Genomic DNA, 20,149 nt, shown 5'->3' on the forward strand with positions numbered 1-20,149 from the left:
ACATCTGGGAGAAGATCCAGAAGTTTGGAGAATTTTGGAGAACTTTTGAAAAAAAGCTCCATAGAGGCTTGCCTCAACTGTGACCCGGCCTGACTTGCAGGTTCGTCCCGGTGAAGAAAATCTCCAAAAGAGAGACTAAGTCCGAACGTAGGAAGTTGACCGGAACCTCCCAGCCAGCGTATCCAAGGAGGGCTCCAAGGACGTCGGATCAAGATCCAGGTTTGCCCCGGTCGAAGGATTTTCACCTCGAAAAGACAACCAAGTCCGAAGGTAAAAATGTCCACCGAGGGCTCCCGCGACGCGTATCCGGAGAAGAGTTCCAGGAGGTCGGATTGGACTGGCAGGTTCGTCCCGCTGAAGAAAATCTTAAGAAGGTAAACTTTTGACCGAGGCCTCCCGCGGGCTGTAGCCGAGCCGGGCTCTATCGCGGTCAGCCTTAAACTTTGACTTTGCCCCGGTCGAGTTGCGACCAGATGACCAGATTGGCGCTTTTTGTTTCTAGGCGCTAGAAAACAATAATTCTTTAAAAATTCATATCTCCGGTTCCCCTTATCCGATTTTATTTTGTGTCATTTTAAAGATAAAAATATAATCTATTCTTATAAATTGGTTTTGGATTTTTACACTGTTTCCTGTGTTTTATTTAATTACTGTTTTGTGATATTTGAATGCTTTACACTCTGTCTCCTAAATTAAGCCTTGTCGCTCGTTGCAAACCTACCAAGGGTTGAGCTGGGTTTAATTTGCTGAGACCTAACTGGACCTAAGTGGAGGTTAGTGGCCTATTGCTAAGTGTAAGTACCTACCTGCCCTTACCAGTAACCCATTTTCCAACATGCTCTCATTGAACGAGGATGACATCATGGAGTAGCCTCTTGTGCTGCGCTTAGACACTGCTCAGAGTTAATCTGTATACCTGCTGCCCGCTACAGAGCAACATGCAGTAAACAGTGAACTGAAGCCATGTGAGGTGAGCCATGCTGTCAAAAAATGAATTGAAGGAAGCAGTCAGGGTCCTAGGACATGTGGATGGTCACAAGGTCATTTCAGGTGTCTTACCTTGGCCCAAGTGGGTTATAGTAGGATCCATCACAGAAAAGTGCTTAAGGGTATAGGCTACACTTATACTGTTTAACACCAGAGGGTCCCAAAGCAATGAAAGTGAGGCAAAATTTGATGTTTTCCTTTTTCTACTGAATAGCTAATATTCCTGTTGTTGGTGTTTTATTGGTTATAATCGGTTTTAACTGAAAACCGGAAATCCAGATATAGTATATGACAATTTGACAAACCTCTTATCTTTACAATCAGGAGTCTGAACAAAAACAATCAATTTTGTTCAGTAATACAACTAAAAATCAGTGCACTAATTGCTTCCAGCAAGAAGTCAGGCACCTTAGATTCATAGTATGTGATCAGTGAATTCCATATGTCCTTGGGCCTAGATGTAGGAGGTAAGCAAGTCAGGAAGGTTTCAACTAATTCTTTGCGCAACGCAGCTTCCAGGAGCCATGATTCAGCGTTCGGGGGGGAGCTTTCATCTATGAACACACAATCTTGTGTTTTGCTAGCACTAGAAATAATACTCTTGGGGCCAGATGTAGCAAAACGCCAATTTGCGACTTGCAAATTGCGAGTCCCTGCGACTCGCAATTTGCAACTCGCAAATTGGTATGCAGTACGGAGTCTCAGACACCGACTGCGACTCGCTATGGGGTCGCAATGACCCACCTCATTAATATTCATGAGGTGGGTCGCTAATTGCGGCCCCATAGCGAGTCTAGGCACTCGCAAACATGGAGGCCTGCTGTCGTCAGCAGACCTCCATGTTCGTGACTGCTTTAAATAAAGCAGTTATTTTTTTTTTAAGTGTAGCCCGTTTTCCTTAAAGGAAAACGAGCTGCACTTAAAAAAAAAAAAAAACGAAACCTTTAGTTTCGGTATTTTTTCAGGGCAGGGAGTGGTCTTCCCTGCCCTGAAAAAATATTTGTGGGTCCATTCACAAAGTGGAAGGGATCCCATGGGGACCCCTTGCAATTTGCGAGTGGGTTACCATCCACTTCAAGTGGATGGTAACTGCGACTCCATTTGCGACCGCATATGCGGTCGCAAATGGAATTGCATTCCACTCCGAATCGCAAATAGGAAGGGAACACCCCTTCCTATTTGCGATTCTGAAATGCATATTGCGAGTCGGTCCAGACTCGCAATATGCATTTCTGAATAGCAAAGAGGCTTTTGTGCCTCGCAAACGGCGATTTTCGCCGTTTGCGAGGCGCAAACCCTTTGCTACATCTGGCCCTTAGTTTCTTGGAACTCCTAAGTATTGATTTGAAGTATACCAACAAGGCAGTGAATTAATCTACATGTGCCATAATTACTTGGGTACGAAGTGTGTAAAACCCACCAAAGTGTTATGCTTTCAGGTTGAGTCTGCTTCATATCCTGAATTATGCAGTTAACAATTGAGCTCTAATGGACAAGGGGCGGGATGGAGGTTCATTTGTCTAATTCCGTGCCAGTTAGTAAATTCCACCAATATAAACTCCTTTGACCAATACATTCTATCCCCTGCCAATAAATAATGGAAAGATTGGTGGGCCATTTGTTTATCCCTATTGTTATTGTGCAGAACCAATTATCATATATTACATCACTGGAGAATGATTACAAAATCAAAAGATCAGTAAGTTGAAAAAACTATGATAGTTAATGATTGCTAGAAAAACAGTAAGACAATCAAAGGAAAATTGGAAGACATTGCTAAATTCCAAGTAGATGTCAGATGATGCAGTCAATGCAGTGGAGGGTACTCTATCCACAGAGTTCCAGTTATACAAGATGACCTTTCATAAGTTCTCATGATCAGTATTCTGGATTGAACATTAAACCATAGTTCATGAGGGGAGAATAGTGGCAAAAATAGCACGAGACCAGACGAAAGCTGAATATTGGGCAAAAAAGCTGTTCTCTGCGTAGGTTCAAGTCACCTCCTTTGATTATCTCACTGAGAACATCATTTATTTCAATGCCATTGAGAGTAGCTCCAACAGGAAGTGAATATGAATACCTTTTGAGAAAACAAGCCGTGCAGGTGGTCTGTTATCATTCATCCAACTAGAAAGGGGATTTATTCTGTCTGGTTCAAAAAAAGTGTACCAAAGGAAGAATTCATAGCCAATCTTGATCTCAAAGACAACAAATGGATTAAGGAACAAATTTCAGAATGCTGGCTTTGCATAAAATGTTTCCTCAATTACATCAGTGGGACTATATGTGCACCACAGACCTTTGTAATGCCTACTTCCATATCCTAATTATAGAAAAATGTTGGAAATTCCTGAGGTTTCTGGTGGACAACAACCACGTTCGGTACTGCCATTCAGACTAAAGTCAGCCCAAACGACTTTCTCCGAGTATATGACAGAGATTTATTTTCCCTGAGAAACCCAAAAAATATCATCTATCCATGTCTGTACGATTGACTAACAAAAGCCTCAACATCACACAAACCTCTGCACCACTAACAAATGACATTCTCCATTCTTTGCTACATGGGCCTCTAAGTCAATTATATGAGCCACCGTACCAGTCCACCTGAGATCTTGGTGTGATACTGAACAGACATTTTCACTGATGCAGGAACCATAAAATGGCCAAACTTCACCTCCAGGTACTATCAACCATGAACAAAGGTTATGCACTTTTGACTAGTCACAGATGTTTCTGTACATCTTTCTTCTAATCCCTTTAATTCCACCAGTATTAATCATGCTACTCTATTGTAAGATCAAGATCATAACTTCAGAGTGGTGGTTCCCTCACCTTTTACATCTGTTGAAGCACCCACACTAAACATCCCATCTACTGCACAAGTGTAGGGTCCAGTTTCTGCAAACCTTCATCATTGCGTTTAGCAGCCTGGCTCCTGAGCTCATACAAATATGGCATTTAAATCTGACACAAGTCTTAGGGACACTTTGAAAGAGGCTAAGTTCCATTCAGCTGGAAAATCGTACACTTTAAAATGAAAGCCATTTTTCATCTGGTGTATTCAGAACAGCTACAGTCCTTCCAGATTTCAAGAAGAGGCAGTACTGCCTTACCTTCGCCTCTTAGAAAGGTCTGAGTTGCAATTTTTTTCAGTTTGGCTACATGTTTTGCCTATTAATTCCTATAGAAAGTCTCCTTTACAAACTTCATTCTTTTCCATGCCTGTGTGAAGAATTTATTTGGGGTATTCAGATGATATTTCCGCTCATTAGAACTTCTTAACCCCATTGCAAACTTAACATAGAGCTCTCTAAATTGATAGGTGCCTACATTGAACGATGGTTGGTAAGGCAGAATAGCAACATCTAACATGGAAAGCTGACTTGCTAGCAACTATAACTTATGTTCACAGTCCGTGAGATTCAGGTCCTGTGCAGCTAGGAATCCTAAACTGTGTTCCACAAGGTGGTGCTGAGAATTAATTTGGGTTTCTTCCTTAAAGTAGCATCAGATTTTCATGTTAATCAAATTATTTAATTGCCAACTTTCATTCCAAGCCCATCTGCTCCTTTGGCGGGATCTCTTCACATTCTTGTGGTGAAAAGAGTGTTAAAGTTCTATCTAGAGAAATTAAAAGTTGTTAGACAGTCTGAACATTAGTTTATGAAATATAGGCCTGTTGGAACCATATGGCAAACCAATCCTTCCATGGTAGACCTAAATTCCTTTCAGCGAAGGGGCAAAGATACTACACAGCTTTTTGCAGATACACCTCCCTTTCAGAAATGTGCAAACCTGCTATTTGGAGATCTGTCCACAAATTTGCAAGACTTTGTCTTGGATGGGGCTGACGTCAAGAAAGGTCAGTCTTCATTGTAAAAACTCTTTGGATAGTTCACATATGTGTTTGGTCATTTCTCTGCTTTTATGTGGGATACGCTTGCTGTCCTATTCCTTGATTATGGCTATTAATGATGATCCCCTGAAGAGGAAGTAAATGTCACTTACATGTATTCCTAATTCTCCTTCAGGGAAATACTCATTAAAATTATAAACAACTCTCCCACCTAAATGGAGGACTGGCAGAAGTATTTATTCATGATGTCCACACAATACTCTGTCTTCTCCTTAAACATTAACTCACCTACCGGTCACTGAGAGAGCATGATGGGCTACTGAAGAGTGGGGATGACTTAAATGTGTAGTGTCACTTTATTTAGTCTCTGTTTTGTGCAGCCTGTTCTGCCTGCATTACCCTGTTTTTCTTCTTAAAACAAAAGGGTTGTGAAAGTGGTTACTGGTCACTGTTGCTCATGGGAGCTGCTTCTAAATGCAATTGGCTTATTGAAAAATATTTTGCCATTTTGAAATGTTCTGCTGAAAACTTGTGTACATACATAAATGTCAAGTTTCAAAGGTGTTCCATGACTTTGAGGATGCCCTGGAGGCGACCTTGGTTTACAGCTAAATAACTTTTCGTTCTATGCCTAAACCTAATCGCAATATAGTTTATACAGTGGTTACAGCTAAATTGATTTTTGTTGTGTTATTTTAAAACTGACATGCATAAATTATTTTGTTTCTTATTTATTTAATCCAGGTAGTGTTGTGGTAATCACCATGCTACATTACATGCACATAACTCTATCAGTAGTAGCTATGGATGTTTTGTCAATATGGGCCTCTCTGTTATGGTCCCAGATAACCCCCTTGGGCTTAGAACAGTATAATACTGGCCTCATAGAGCTTGCAAGTTATTTTGGTATGCCACATTTTCCGTTTTTTTTTCTCCCTTTACACTAAACTGTGGGATATTCCTGATCCACCTGTTAACTCCAGGTCTGAGGGACTCCTCAACGATCAAATTGTGATCCAGTGGACAGCCTGTTGTTTGTTGCGGTGATGTGTGTTATTTATTCTCAGTTTACAAGCATTACATTGAGTTTTGTGCAGTACATCCACTGAGTGGGCTGAAAATGTTCAGAATGAACGAGAAATGGTTTGGAAGGGTTAAGCAGTTATGATAATGTAACAAGTGCAATTATATTTACAAATTCAAGATGAGTTTTCTTTTTCAAGGTCAACAATTCGGGAAAATGTGGAAATGATCAAACTCCAGAAGCAGTTGGTGGAAAAAAACACTTCTTTAGCAGCACTAGAGGGGAATGTTCTACAACTTCAAGAGGTAATGTATGTGATGCAAAACAGTGAAACAGCAGTGATCATGTGTGTTTATGCACACAACGGCCCTCATTTTGACTTCCGCCGCCCGGCATAGTCCCACATCAGGATGACTGTATATGCGGCCGTCCCTCTGCGGTACCTATTAAGAGTTTCCTTCTGGGTCTCGGGGGGCAGAAACAGCATTTCTGCCTGCTGGCCCAGCGGGAAACACACCACAACATTGACACCGGCTCGTACTTGAGTCAGTGGCAATGTTGTGGTGCGTCAGGTGCAACAGCACCTGTCACGCTTTTCACTGCCCGTAAATCACGCAGTGACAAGCACATCAGAGCTCTCCATGGGGGCCCCTGCACTCCACTGGCAAAGTGCATGGGCAGTGCAGGGGACCCCATAGGGCCCCCGGCACCCTCTTTCCACCCTCCTTTGCATAGCGGCAGGACCGCCATGCAAAGGCTGGCAGAAAGGACACTTGTAATCGTGAGTGGTGGATTGAGACCGCCGGCGCTGTTGGTTGGTGGTGCCGGCAGTCGGACATTGGCAGCTTTGCCGCGGTCTAATGTTGAGGCCGGACCGCTGTGTTGGCGGCGGTCCGACCTCCACCGCTGCCATGGCGGTCTCATGACCGCCAGGTTCGTAATGAGGGCCTAAGTGTCTCCTACAAAAAAAATACCACTGTTACAACTGATAAGAGGTTTAATATATCCACTTACAACAAATCATGCTGGAATGTTTGGAAGTAATTTCCCTATGTTCTGGTACTTTTCCACTGTATGTTTGTATTTTTAATCTTTCCACTTAGTGGTGCCACTGGAAAATGCTTCAAAACTTAATAAATCAAGCTTGGATCTCTGTATCTCTAAACATGTGAGCGTCAGGTGGTAGACCTGAATACAATGCACGTTCATGCTCTCTAGTCACTTCTTTCTCTCTACTAAACAGTATTCATTAGAATGTGCCTCACTCAGGCTTGACAAAATCCTAAGAGAGGGACCTTGTCCATAGTTGTATTTGGAGTTGTAATCACTTGTTATCTGTTTTTATCACCCTCTCATTTTCCTTCATTGTGGGAAGAATTTACTTCAACCTTATGGCTTTCGTTCACGCAGCAACTCAACTGATTAACTTCTGCCTCACCTGCCTAGCAGACAGTCATCTGCTGCATGGCTTTGCACTGTGCATGGCTTTGCCCCATGTTCTACCAGTAGTACAAGGTCTTTTCATAACAACCTCAACTGCAAGCGTAGAAAGAGCACAACAATCCTGCAAGATATGTGACCCAATAGGAAGAAAAGTCAAGAAGTGAGGATAGCATCACTGCCTTTGGGATGTGGTCTAGAGTACTTTTACTCGTTTTGAGGTAGCAAGACAGCTTCCTTTAAGTCACCTTCCACCTCTTGCATGACAGTCACATTCGCTGGCTCTAGGAAGGTGGTTTATGTAACCCTGTGAAATTTCAATGCACCGTGCTATGTGACAGTCTTTAACAGAGTACCAGACAACCTCTCTGACCCAGATTTTGGGAAGTGTTACAAGGCACCCAGCACTCAAGAGTCCTTTAGTGGCAACATTTCCTTTAGTTTCAAAGGCTGTTTTGTAGTCAGCAAGCTCCTTGTTTGGGCATTGAAATCCCAAGCTGCCTCTGGGTTATGGGACTAAGCATGATTCATCTACATTACGCCCATACTTGCCAACATTTGGACCAGAGAGAACGGAGATTTAAAAGAGCAAAATTATTGGAGGAAGTCAATTTCCCCATTAACTGACATTGAAGTGGAGTATGTATTTTTCCAAGGGGGAGTTAGCAGAAAGAAGCCTCATTTTTCGGCCTGGGTTAGCAGCTCTGCTCTTTGTTTTATGAAATGCTACCAGTTAAAAAAAAAAACAAGTAGACTGACTTCATTCACAGAACTGCTTTTGTCTCACTTTATGCTGTTGGCTATTTGGTACATCGTTACACCTTGCAAGGAAGTGCTTCCAATTGAATGCACAAGGGATTATTTTAAGTCTGGCAAGTACACTCAGTCATCATACTGTTTGTCCCATTCAGTTCTTTATCGCCTGTTTGCTTCTATACAGAAAGCAATCCTTTCTTAGGCCTCACCTACCAGACAGTGCAACTTACAGTGGTTTAGATCCCACTCATTGTTTTCCTTTGGTTGACTATATTGTTCCTCTCATTTGTTTGTTTCTTACTTGTTGGCTTGCCTTCTTCTTGTATTTGTCCCTCCCACCAAGCATAGCCTCTTTCGGGCATCTGAAAGACATATACTCGGGAATGACGTTTATTAGGTTAGACAATATATCCTAAGCACAACATCACACCCCACAACTAATCTTCACATATTAATGGCTCCTTACAGGCAACGTTCCCTCAATTCCCAAATTAACTTTCAACTCTACGCTCATTCCACACACTGCTAACTACTATTACACATAAACAGCTCATAACTAAGCTCTACATCTCAATGAAGACTGATGGTCCAATAGCTATAGATACAGCATTGCAAAGGTGAAATGAGGTACTAAACCCGCCATTGACCGAGACGGAATGGACATTTTGCTGGTCCCAAATTGTTTTGTTGACTTCTAACTGTAATCTGCATACTATACACTTCAGATACCTACATCAAATTTGCCATACCCCAGCAAAACTATATTTACATGGGTTAAAAGAGGATGCCTGATTTGTTTCATGCGGGGCAAAAGACGCATATTTTATGCATTTGGAGTGTGAGTGACACCAAATGTGTCAGTACTGAAGAATGATCACTGAAGCCCTGTCTGACATACTTCTTGAAAAAATAGAAAATCAACCGTGTACATGTCTCCTAGGCTTTAAGGATGTGCAACCTGCAATGCACAGACTTGCAGCAATGGCACTGTTTCTGGTCAAAAGAAGAGTGAGAATATGCAGGGGTAAGGCTGCCCACGAAACAGCAGTGGATTTCACATCTTGTCTAATCTAGAGAACATTTGGAGATACATGCTTAGGGAACTGCCAGAGCCATCACGACCAAAAGTCATATGGGCACCTTGTCAACTTATTTGATAACTATGACTGAGACACCTTAAAAGTGATTTGGTTTACACAGACACTATAGTAAAATGATGCAACTGATACATATATATTGCTAGATAATGGTATAACTTGAGCCGAGATTTGTCTGTGATCTTTGTTTTTTCCTTTCTTTTTGTTTGCCTTTATGTGATGAACATACCAATAAATTAAAAACAACCAAGATCATGACCAACAAGCAGTGGCAAAAATACAAGCCCATTTCCATATCGTCCAAGGAGCTCAAAGCCCTTTCAAAACCTTCAAAAGAAGTAAGAAACAAAGGGGGAAAATTGATCCAGTCCTATCATTAATACTGTATATCAAAAAGGAAAGACGGAGCCTTATACATAATTAAAGCACTGTGTCACATATTCCCATTCCATAAATACCAAAAATATGACAAGGTATCCTCACACTCATATTCTCCAAGCATGACAATGGCAATAGCCTGTACCTCGGGTACCCAGTTTCATCACTCGCAAAATACAACTAATTTATAAGCCTACCGGAGGACTCCTTCTCTGCTTTCACCCAGGAGAACGCATGATTCCAGTTTTGCAATCATTCCACTGCCGATCTATAGTTGGAAGAAAAATGTTCAAACCAATCTGCATTGTCCAGAGAGCACTGTAATGAAAGGGACCATTATACTTACCTGTTAAATTCAAGCTTTACAAACAAAACAGGACACTGTGCTCCAAACTTGCATCACCGATCTTCATGCCACCTTGCTTTAAGAGATCCATAGGAGCCCCTGCTTTCTCAGTACAAGCCGCCAATCTCTGGAACTCAATACCGGCCATGATTCGAAGCACTGAGAAGCGTATACAGTTTAGAAGACATATGACTACATGGCTATTTCTAAGATAACTGCATCATTCCTAGAATAAGCTCCCAGAATATTTGCACCTTCAAGTAATATCCACACTTTACATCCCACATTTATGGAACAGCCCAATCAGCATACTACTTTCGGTCACTAGCCAGTTATGAAGGGCTGACCTGTGGGTCGCTTGGGAATTATATGGTAATGTCAATTAATGTAATAACCCTTCTGTTAAATACGTCTATGCTCCGGTGCAGACTGGATCTGGAACTTTTTCATAGCTCCCACATCAGTAGGGTGAGCTTGCTATTTGTCTGCACCAGAATCAAAGTAATTGGTGCCATAAAGCACCCCATTCTAGCTGAGCGACATCAGTTCTCTTTTTTCTGAGCCTTCAGCATAGACCCAGAGCTCACTTTAGGGAGATTTCTCTCAGGGATTTTACTTCAAATAATTTTGGTGTAGTGCTAACCATGTCATTCCCTAAATGTTCAGGGTTTAAACCTTGTGTTAAATGTGATGGAGATATGCCCATTACAGATTATCATGATGATTCCCTCTGGTGCCTTGGCTCTGACCACAATACTAAAAACCAGCAATTCCTGACAGAGCCTGCACGCTACGGCCTTGAAAGAGCAAGAAGCCAAGCTCTTCATGGCCAGAGCCCATGAGGACCCGACCCCATAAATCATGCCCTTGGTCGAGATCAACAGAGTCTTCCTCTTTGAGGTTGAGGATGAACTACAAGACTAACGAAGACATGGGGTATCTTCAGACCCCTACTCCAAAGGTGAATCTCAAAGATGATCCCTGGCGATGGAGGATTTGTCTTTGGATCCAGAATCAGTCGAAGATCTAATCCAATTAGGAGAGGCACCTGTGGCTCCCAGGGGCTCCTCAGACCTTTCTGGAGTTCCCCACTCAGGCCTTGCTTTGTTCTTCAATGTGATAGATGATCTCTTCAGAGGGGTCATGGTCCCTTGTGGACCTTTTGGTGTGTTGTGTGTCTTTTGCCAATGGGCTTTCCCTCTGTGCCATTTTCTACCTTTTTGTCCTTGCCCTTTATACAGTTGACTCAAACAGCACCAATGCTGGCTCAGTTGATGCTAGTGGCATTGATACCTCTCAGAGCTTGGCTTGGACCATACTATGGGCCTCTTCTTGCTGAATTTAATCCCATATTACTTGTCTATTACCATATTCGTGAATTGCTTGAACTTCCTTTGCCCTCTGTTGAGACAATGTCTCACATCCTTATGGTAGTCCTTCAGCTTTTCATCTAAGATTTGGAGCAATTACTCCCTCAACAATGCCCTCCTCTGCTGTATTTTGGCGACCTGGGAACAAACCAGCACTTCTACAACAGTCAGAAAGGTTGTATTCGGATGATATTGCCCTTTACCCATTTTTCCTCACTGCTCATCCTTTGCCGGAGTGTGAGAGTCTAGTTATTCAAGCTTTATGCTCTATTAGGCATTCTCCTGGGACATTTCCCACACCTCCTTCTTGGCTTGGATCCTCTCTAATCTTAATCTTAATCTGTGGTCATGCTTCCAGCACCGCATGGTTAGCCGTCTAGCTGTTTAAGCTGGTATTATTTAATGACGGAAGCCCAGCGGCCGCGCAGCAGGTGAGCGCGCTAGCGGGCAGGGGAAAGTTCTTTCATTTATCGAATGTGTTACTATTTTAGCTCTCTGCGGCACCATAAAACTGCGGTTTTACTTTCAAACAGCAGCATTGCTACTTACTTCTTTTAAATATTTTTAAAGTGTTGTTTTAATACCTGTTTAATACTTGTCTGTAGCAGGAAGTGAGGGTCTGTCAGAGCCCTCCTTCCGGGTACCAGCTTCCAGCACCGCATGGTTAGCGGTCTAGCTGTTGAAGCCGGTATTATTTAATGACGGGAGCCCAGTGGCCCCGCAGCAGGTGCGCCGCTGGCGCGGCGAAGGCGCACCTAAGGCAAGCCCGTCTGCGCCTGAACAGCCCCGGGGGCCAGGGACCCTGCTATTTTTTCTGGAGGTGAGTTTTCAGGGGGGGGGGGGGGGGCAGATGCAAGGTCAGGGTTAATACGTGTGAACACAAGGCACTATCAGACTTCAGATCCACTTGGGTCTGTAAAGACTGTAATTGGATGCTTCAATCTCCACTAACACTTATGGAGGCTAGGACTCACGATAGGAGGCCTCTGAAATTGGGCTTTTCAGTACAGCAGAACTCGGAGGCAAATGGGGGGTCATTACAATATGCACTGGTAAACGCTCATTCCCTCCCTAAACTTTGGCTGGAAATCTATGAACTGATAGACACCTGGCATTTAGATTGTTTGTTTATTACAGAAACTTGGGGAAGACCTGACTCAGACCCGGATTTCGTTGTGGCAACTCCCCCAGGATATACCTATCAAAGGTTAGACAGACTGGGTTGTGGGGGGGTGGGGGGGAGTTTGGCCATTATATGTAGGGCTACACTCACGTGTGTCTGGTCCTACGGCGAACTTTTGCGAGATGATGGCCTTTAAAATTTCCAATAACAATGGAATTATGCTGGAGGGCCTGCTGCTCTATCGTCCCCCGGGCCCCTCCACTAATTTTATACAAACATGGGTCCATTTGGTAGAACCTATGGTCCTGTCCACGAAGGCTATCATTTTGGGAGATTTTAATCTCCACTTTGATGAGACCTGCAATTCTGTGGTTAGGGAGTTTTTAGATCTTATGGAGGCCCTGGACTGAACACTTAGAGTCTCGGAAGTCACACACAGCGCAGGGCACATACTTGACGGAGTTTTTGCTCGTGTATCCACACAGCTCGTTGTATCTAATACTCGGCTTAGTTGGACTGATCATTATATGTTATGTTTCAAAACTATTATTGTACAGCCCCTACACACATCAAGACCAGCAAATAAGGTAGTGAGACCATGGAAGCAGATTAATAGGGAAGACTTGGTCATTGCCCTAGAGGAAGGCTGGGATACAGCTGAGAAACCGGCCCGGCCTTTACTCGATATTTTTAATCAAGGAGTGGAAGCGGCTATGGCGCAGCTGGCCTCTCCTAGAGTTTTGGGGTCCGGTGACCGGAAAAAGCGTAGTCAACCATGGTTCTCCAGTGAACTAAAGAGGCTGCAGAGAAACTATCGGCGACAGGAGCGCCGGTGGAAACTGAACCCAGTCCCTCAGCAGAAGGTAGTATTAAAATCTGCTCTCCGTGCCTACATAGTGGCCCGTTTTTCAGCCAAATCGAAATATTATACCACTAAAGTGAAGGAGGCAGAAAATGTCCCCCGAGAACTCTTTAACATGATAAATACGCTATCCTCCCCCCTTAGGCCTTGGGACCTGGAGAATTCTCAGGAATTCTGTGACAAGGTTGCGGAGCATTTTGAAAATAAAATTCTCAGAATAAATGCTACCTTTGACCCACATGTGATTTCCAGGGAATCCTTGGTGGATTCGGCCACAGATATTAATATGAGGGACACATTTTTAACTGACTTTCATGCCCCCACTCAGGACCATGTCAAAAAGATGATTTGTGAAATAAAGTCAGGCTCCCCACTGGATCCGTGCCCCCGCTCATTTTTAGATTAGTTCCTGACCTGATGGCTCGGGCCCTAGTCCCGATCTTCCAAGAAGTGCTAAACTCTGGGATCTATCCCGCCTCCTGGAAGGAAACAATAGTTATGCCATTAAAGAAAAAGCCAGATGGGGATAGTCAAGACTTAAATAACTTACGGCCTATAGCACTTCTTCCCTTTCTGGCCAAAATTCTAGAGAAACTGCTGAACAAGGAATTGGCAGAATTCCTAGTGGATGGGGGAAGCCTTGATTCGTCACAACATGGCTTCAAAAAAGCGCACAGTACAGAGACCGCTGTGATCTCCTCTTCTGATTCAATTCGGAAATTGGTCGATGATGGTCAAGGGGCCATTCTAGTATTGTTGGACTTGTCAGCAGCATTTGACACGATTTCTCCTTATCTTCTGATTTCCCGCCTCAGTCAAGCGGGAATTAGATGTCGAGCCCTTAAGCTTTTAGTATCCTTCTTGTTAAATAGGTGGATAACTGTAAGCTGTGACAATTTTCGATCTTCTCCCTTTCTATTGCCATGCGGGATTCCTCAGGGCTCATCCTTAAGCCCTACCTTGTTTAACCTCTACGTTGCACCTTTGGCCGATATCATCCGATCATTTGGGTTTATCCCAACCTCCTATGCTGATGATACTCAGCTTATTATACCGATTGCACAACCTTGGGAGGAGGTCGCGGACCGGTTTAGCAATTGCATGCAAAGTGTAAGCAATTGGATGGAGACAAACTGGCTGAAAATGAATGCCACTAAAACGGAAATTCTTTGCTTTGGGCCGGCAAAAGAACTATGGAATTCACTCTGGTGGCCAGTAGACTGTGGGATTCCTCCAGCACCGACCACGGTCAGTAGGAACCTGGGCGTTTTCTTTGACGACCACTTGTCTTTCAGAAATCACATAAATCATACTCTGAAGACATGCCTCTGGCTGATCAAAATGCTTCGCAAAATCTTCCCTTACCTTACGCAGGAATGGAGAGTCTCAGCGGTCTTCGCTTTAGTAATGTTGAAAGTTGATTACTGTAACGCCCTACTCCTTAACGTGGGTAAGACATCGATTAATAATCTGCAAATGGTCCAAAATGCAGCAGCCAGAGCAATTTTAAATCTTCCAAGGTGGAAATCAGTCAGTGGGAGTCTTAAGAAATTACACTTGCTTCCAGTGTCCCAGCGGATCATTTTTAAAGCACTCAGTCTAACCCACAAAGCATTCCATGGAATAGGTCCCAGGTATCTCACCACCAGGCTTTGCTGGTATGCTCCCAAGAGAAACCTGAGGTCCGCTAAAGAATATAGAATTCAGGTTCCTCGCACAAACGGAGCAAGATGGGGGGAGAAAGCTTTAACCGTGGCTGCTGCTAAAGGTTGGAATTCATTACCAGCGAATATTAGGCAAGAACCAGCCTCTTTAACGTTTAAGAAACTGGTCAAGACCTGGCTCTTTCCTCGATAGTCCGTGGTTTTCTGGTTCACTCTTTTCTTAGTAGCATTCTGGTAGGATTGAGGGGGATGGGATGAGGGTTGGGTTTGTTAGTCTGTTTATCTTCCTCACCTTCTACTCTTTTTAGCGCTTCGATGCTCCTGGTGAGTCGGAATGCGCTTTACAAATACCACATACATACATACATAAAAGTATCAAACTAAAAAAATATCAGATAGAGGGATCAACAGTCTTATAAGTGGATAGTTTTAATTATTCCGGTGTTCCAGTTGATTCTACGCTTAAGCACACTCCAATTTTGAAGAGCATTTTTAAGGAATATTTTGTTTTGCATCAAAACTGGGGCACAGACCAGCAAAGGAGTTAATTGTTTTCTGTTGATCTAAATGCATCTCATTGCCCCTTATGGGGAAGGTGTGTGGGGGTACTGCAATAACATTGATTTGCAGAAATTTCAAAACAGTTTTTTCAATAGATTACTTTTAGTGCCATCAGGCCCAGCCACTTCCTTTTGTCATACTGAGGTTGCCCTGGCCTATTTAGAAGATCTTTTGGGGCTGGCTCTTCTTTTACTGTGGGCTAAAGTAATGCAATGACGAGAGCTCGGCCTCACTAAATATAATTCCAGATTGCATGGCCCTTGATAAGGTGGCTAGTATTCCGTGGCTAGCCTGTGTTAAAAGTACCTTTTCAAACTTAGGGGTTCCAGAGCTGGATACCAACCCTGAACTATTATGTCCCGCAAAGAAAGCTCAGATATGGTCTTTAGTTTATGTTCTTTCTCAGAACGTATACCAAGCTAACACTCTCTGGATGCCTTCTCAGGAAGGATATCTCAATCTATCCCTTAGTTTTGAGTGACAGCTGTACTTAACATTTACAAAGAACTCGTAATTTAGACTATATTTGACTAGGCTATGGCTGTGCTTCTTACATTTCTTTTTTGCTTTTTCACAACAAGGTAGCTGGTTCAATAATCTTCCTAAGTGCTCCTGGGACAATCGTTCAGCTCAGTCTACTGTTCATCCTATGCTTTTTTGTTCCATACAGCAGTTAGATTCAGTAGAAATGTGTTGTGCATGCTTAATTTTGTTAGAGGTGCACTTAGTATCAGGAAAAAATATTCCTAAATTAGTTTCTTTCCCTTCTTTTTGAGATGGTGTTTTAAAAAATATTGTTTTTAGTATAAAACATATTATGACCTGTCCGTTTAAAGCGCTTTTAAATTTTGTAGTAATTTATTATTAAGATGTGTATGTGAATATATTTGTATTTTTGTATCTTTTATTGCATTTTCTTGTCAAATGAAGTTTTCAAATGCCATAGAATAGTCCTCTGAAAAAGTGAATTCTGGCATGTTTATGGCCCCTTAGTTCACCCCTTACCATAGCCTGGTGCTGTTTGATATTCCAGGATCAATTTAACTTGACAGTGACTTTTAATTCATTCAGCTCGGCTGTGAGCTTATCTTCAATTAGCTTTTTTCTCTCTTTGTTCCTGCTGCCTCACCTATAGCTAGCTCCCCTTAGAGCTCCCTTAAAGGTGTCCCAGGTGTCAGCGAAGAGGACCTCTGATGCAATGTTGACCCTAAAGATTTTTTTAATCTCTTTTGCGATTTTAGTCTTCAGGATTGTGTAACTGTCAGGTTTCACTGTCTACACCCTGAGCCATCTCCGCCACTTTCTGGATCATCTCCACGTGCATGGTCAGAAATCGATGTGTGTGACATGTGTACATATTATACCGAGTATAGATGGAACAGTGAGACAAAGAGGTAGTCAATACGGGGGTATGTAGATTGTACATGCAAGAAAAAAAAGAGTAGTCTTTTTTCGTCTGGGTAAAAGTATCTCCATGTATCACCCAGCCCCAAGTCAGCTTCCTTGTTTTTTAAAGAATCCCAGCCATAGTCCCTGGACTAAGGATAGGTGTCTGGTTACTGTTAAGTTTGGCATCCCATGCTAAATTAAAATCCCCAGGCACCACCCAGTGACCCTTCATGTCGGCAATTAAGTTCCCCAGAAGATGCAACAGAAAAGATTCCTGAGAGATATTAGGAGCATAGAGATTTAGGAGGACCGTGGGTTTTTATTTGAGTGTAAGTTGTGCTCGGATGTAGTGTCCATCCTTTTCTCTTGGCCTTAAACTCTGCTCCTACTCCGATGTGACTCTTACACATAATTGCCATGTCCACACTCTTTGTTTCCGCAAATGCCCAATACTAGTTGAGGTACAGCTTGCGCCTCTCTGCAACAGATGGATGCCTTGCTGCAACATGATATCAGGGTCGTGCCTGCTGATATTGACCTGGAGTTATTGCCTGTTGTTCAGGTAGTTTAACCATTTTGTTTAGTGTTAAGAGTTTGAATGGTATTGTGTTGATGTATCCATGGATCTCCCTACTCTGGAAAGCTATTCCCTCCCATAGCGCCTGTTATCTGAGAACTTTACATCCCCGGCCATCTTTGTTCAACCATGACCTCTGATCTAACTGACCTAGGTTACTCTAATATGGTTATGGGCTCCGATTTTCTCTTCCTTACCTTACCAAAGATCAAAAGTAGAGAATCAAAGGCTTTCTGACCAGGATATGTGTAAAGTATTCCATTTTACAGGATTAATGCTCAACAACTGCCTGAGCCAAGGACCTCCATTCCGCGGTGTGTAGGAAGCCTCAGTGCCCCCCCTCCATTACCATGGGTGATTCAGGAGTTCACTGCATGTTCCTCATAGTCATTCTCCACCTCCTTGACTTGCATCTCCTCATTAGGTGGTCTTATATATTCTTCGGATGTTGCAACACATTTTCCTTTGCTTCTCAATTGTTGCTTTATTGGATCCCTTGGGGCTCTTGTTGCGTTGACTGTTTCCCACGGTGCCCGGATGTTTTTCTGGCAGGATGTGCCTTTTGCAATCTGTTGCTCTTTAGGCAACCCCAAACTGTTCTGATGTTGCACATACTTTACTGTGCCTCTGCCAGCTCTCCCGTACTTGCTCTCCTGGGTCTCCCTCAGCACCAGGAAGTCTTTTACATAGGTCGGATGTAATTCTTGTGGAATGTGCCCAAAGCAGTCTCTGGTACTTCATTGCTGTGTTCTAGCCCTAAAATGGCTGTTGCTTCTGCATTGCCTTCTGTTGGCCAGCAAAACATTATACAGAAGGGGTGGCCCACCAATATGGGCTCTCCTGATCACTGAGATAGTTAATCACTGATTGCTTGCAGAGACCTGACATATTGTGTTATTAGTTATTTGTTCTCATAGAAGTGCACTCTTGTCAGTATGCCAGAAAACGTTTACTTTCCAAGTCTCAGTGACCTCCCTCTGTGGGCTCAGTGTAGTTTAACCACTGGGGCATCAGGGAGGTCCCAGGTGGAGTATAGCAGATTCACCATGTAGTTCTGGATGATGCTGCCTGCTGCTGCCATCGACCCTTCCCTAAATCTTAAATTGTTCTATCTGGAGCAATTTTCAAGTTTCTCCTGTCTGGCTTATAGTTCAAAGTTCTGTACTTAATAATCCGTGGACTCCTGCCCATAATTGTACTTGGTCCTCTAATCTGGCATGTACTACTCGTTCCAAACACAAGCCCAAGCTCAGTACTTCCCCTCACAGCTTATGGAGCATTTTTTTTAGTTTGACTGGATTGATCCAATCTCAATTTTACTTTTCTTCAGGAATATGTGAAGGTAGTCTTACAAGATTAGAGTGGTTGCCTCTTTCTGGCTTGCGTCTGCAAGGGCATGGCTTCTCATCTTGTGTTCCTTTTCAGCCATGTCCTTACGTGCTTGAGGTTGTGCCCACAGGCCTTTGTCCAATGGTTCCCTCTTTCCTCTGCTCTAAGGCATGGCTCCTAGGCAGAGGCAACCAGAGTGTGCATCAATGCGCAACTCCTAATGATGAAAGTGCTCAATGCCAGAGGGAATCCTTGGTTCTGACCTTACCTGATCACCCAAAAGGTAACCATCTCCAGCCTTTATTAATAGCAACCAGAGGGGCCAGAGTAACTGTTCTGCCTCCAGCTCTGTGAGCTGCCCCTTATCCTCATCACAGATGCTCACCCCTTGAGGCCTTCTGAAGGTAGCTGGCATCTCCTGGGCATAGACTATATGTAGGGGTCTGTCAGCTGCTTGACACGAGGCCCAACTTAGCTTCTCGTTGACAAGCCAGCACCTAGCGAACAGGCATCCGTGCAGCCTACATGCCATCTTCAGAATGTCTTCAAGCATGTGACCTACATACCTTTATTTCAATCTCGGTTGTCCTCCAGAACGTCCTCTCTGGAAAAAGCTAGACACAGGCTCTGGTATTCACTGGCAACTGTGGGGACTTGATTTGTCAGTCTATCCACTGCCTTCTGTTTCATACATTTGCATTCCTCACCTTGCTGCCTGGCCTTTCCTCCAGCCAGATGGTTCTCACCCGGAACCAAAGCCAGCCACTTCCGCCCTCCCTCACAGCTTCTCATCCCCATGCCTTGGGGCAACAATGGGTCTAAGCTTCTTCTCACTGGCGACTTCACCTTCTTTTATAGGTTGCATCACCAGCACTCACCTTTATTCTGTCAACGCAGCATGGCTTCTGGAGAGGGCACTAAGTTCCTCCAGAATTTCTTCAGTGTCCTTCGACATTGCTCTGCATCGAATGAACTCTTCAAGATGAAACCTTTGCTGCCAAGGAATTTGCTTTAATTGAGGTGGACACTTCACCTTACCCATCAAATCTGAGAATAATTTGAGTGTTGTCAGCATAAGCAAAAAAACTTAAGTCCAAATTATTCAATAAGATTCACCGGGAGCAAACATAGAGATTGACTAATGTTGGAATTAAAAAAACAGCCCTGTGGAACAACTGCAGTAATATGTTTAAATAAAGACTGAAAATTGTCCAAGGACACTGCCTGCATGCTGTCAGTTAGGAATTAGGAAAAACAGTTGTAGAGTGTACCTTAAACACCAATGAGTTCAAACAGCTTTACCAGGATACAATGAACCATGGTGTGAAAGGCAGCAGATAAATCAATCAGGGGCAAATAAGCTGCACCACATTCATCTAGAATC

The 20,149-nt window shown here is 43.3% G+C and overlaps 1 protein-coding gene across 4 annotated transcripts in view; it reads left to right on the forward strand.

Moving 5' to 3' along the window:
- Positions 1–20,149, forward strand: part of RPGRIP1L (RPGRIP1 like) — a 687,119-nt gene that overhangs the window by 216,698 nt on the left and 450,272 nt on the right. For all 4 annotated transcript variants that reach the window (XM_069216318.1, XM_069216317.1, XM_069216321.1 and 1 more), the window contains exon 7: positions 6,073–6,178. In XM_069216318.1, the coding sequence (XP_069072419.1) occupies positions 6,073–6,178 (106 nt within the window). The remainder of the gene's footprint in view (positions 1–6,072; positions 6,179–20,149) is intronic.

Source organism: Pleurodeles waltl, chromosome 12 (assembly GCF_031143425.1).
Source record: "Pleurodeles waltl isolate 20211129_DDA chromosome 12, aPleWal1.hap1.20221129, whole genome shotgun sequence".
Taxonomy (NCBI): Eukaryota; Metazoa; Chordata; class Amphibia; order Caudata; family Salamandridae; genus Pleurodeles; species Pleurodeles waltl.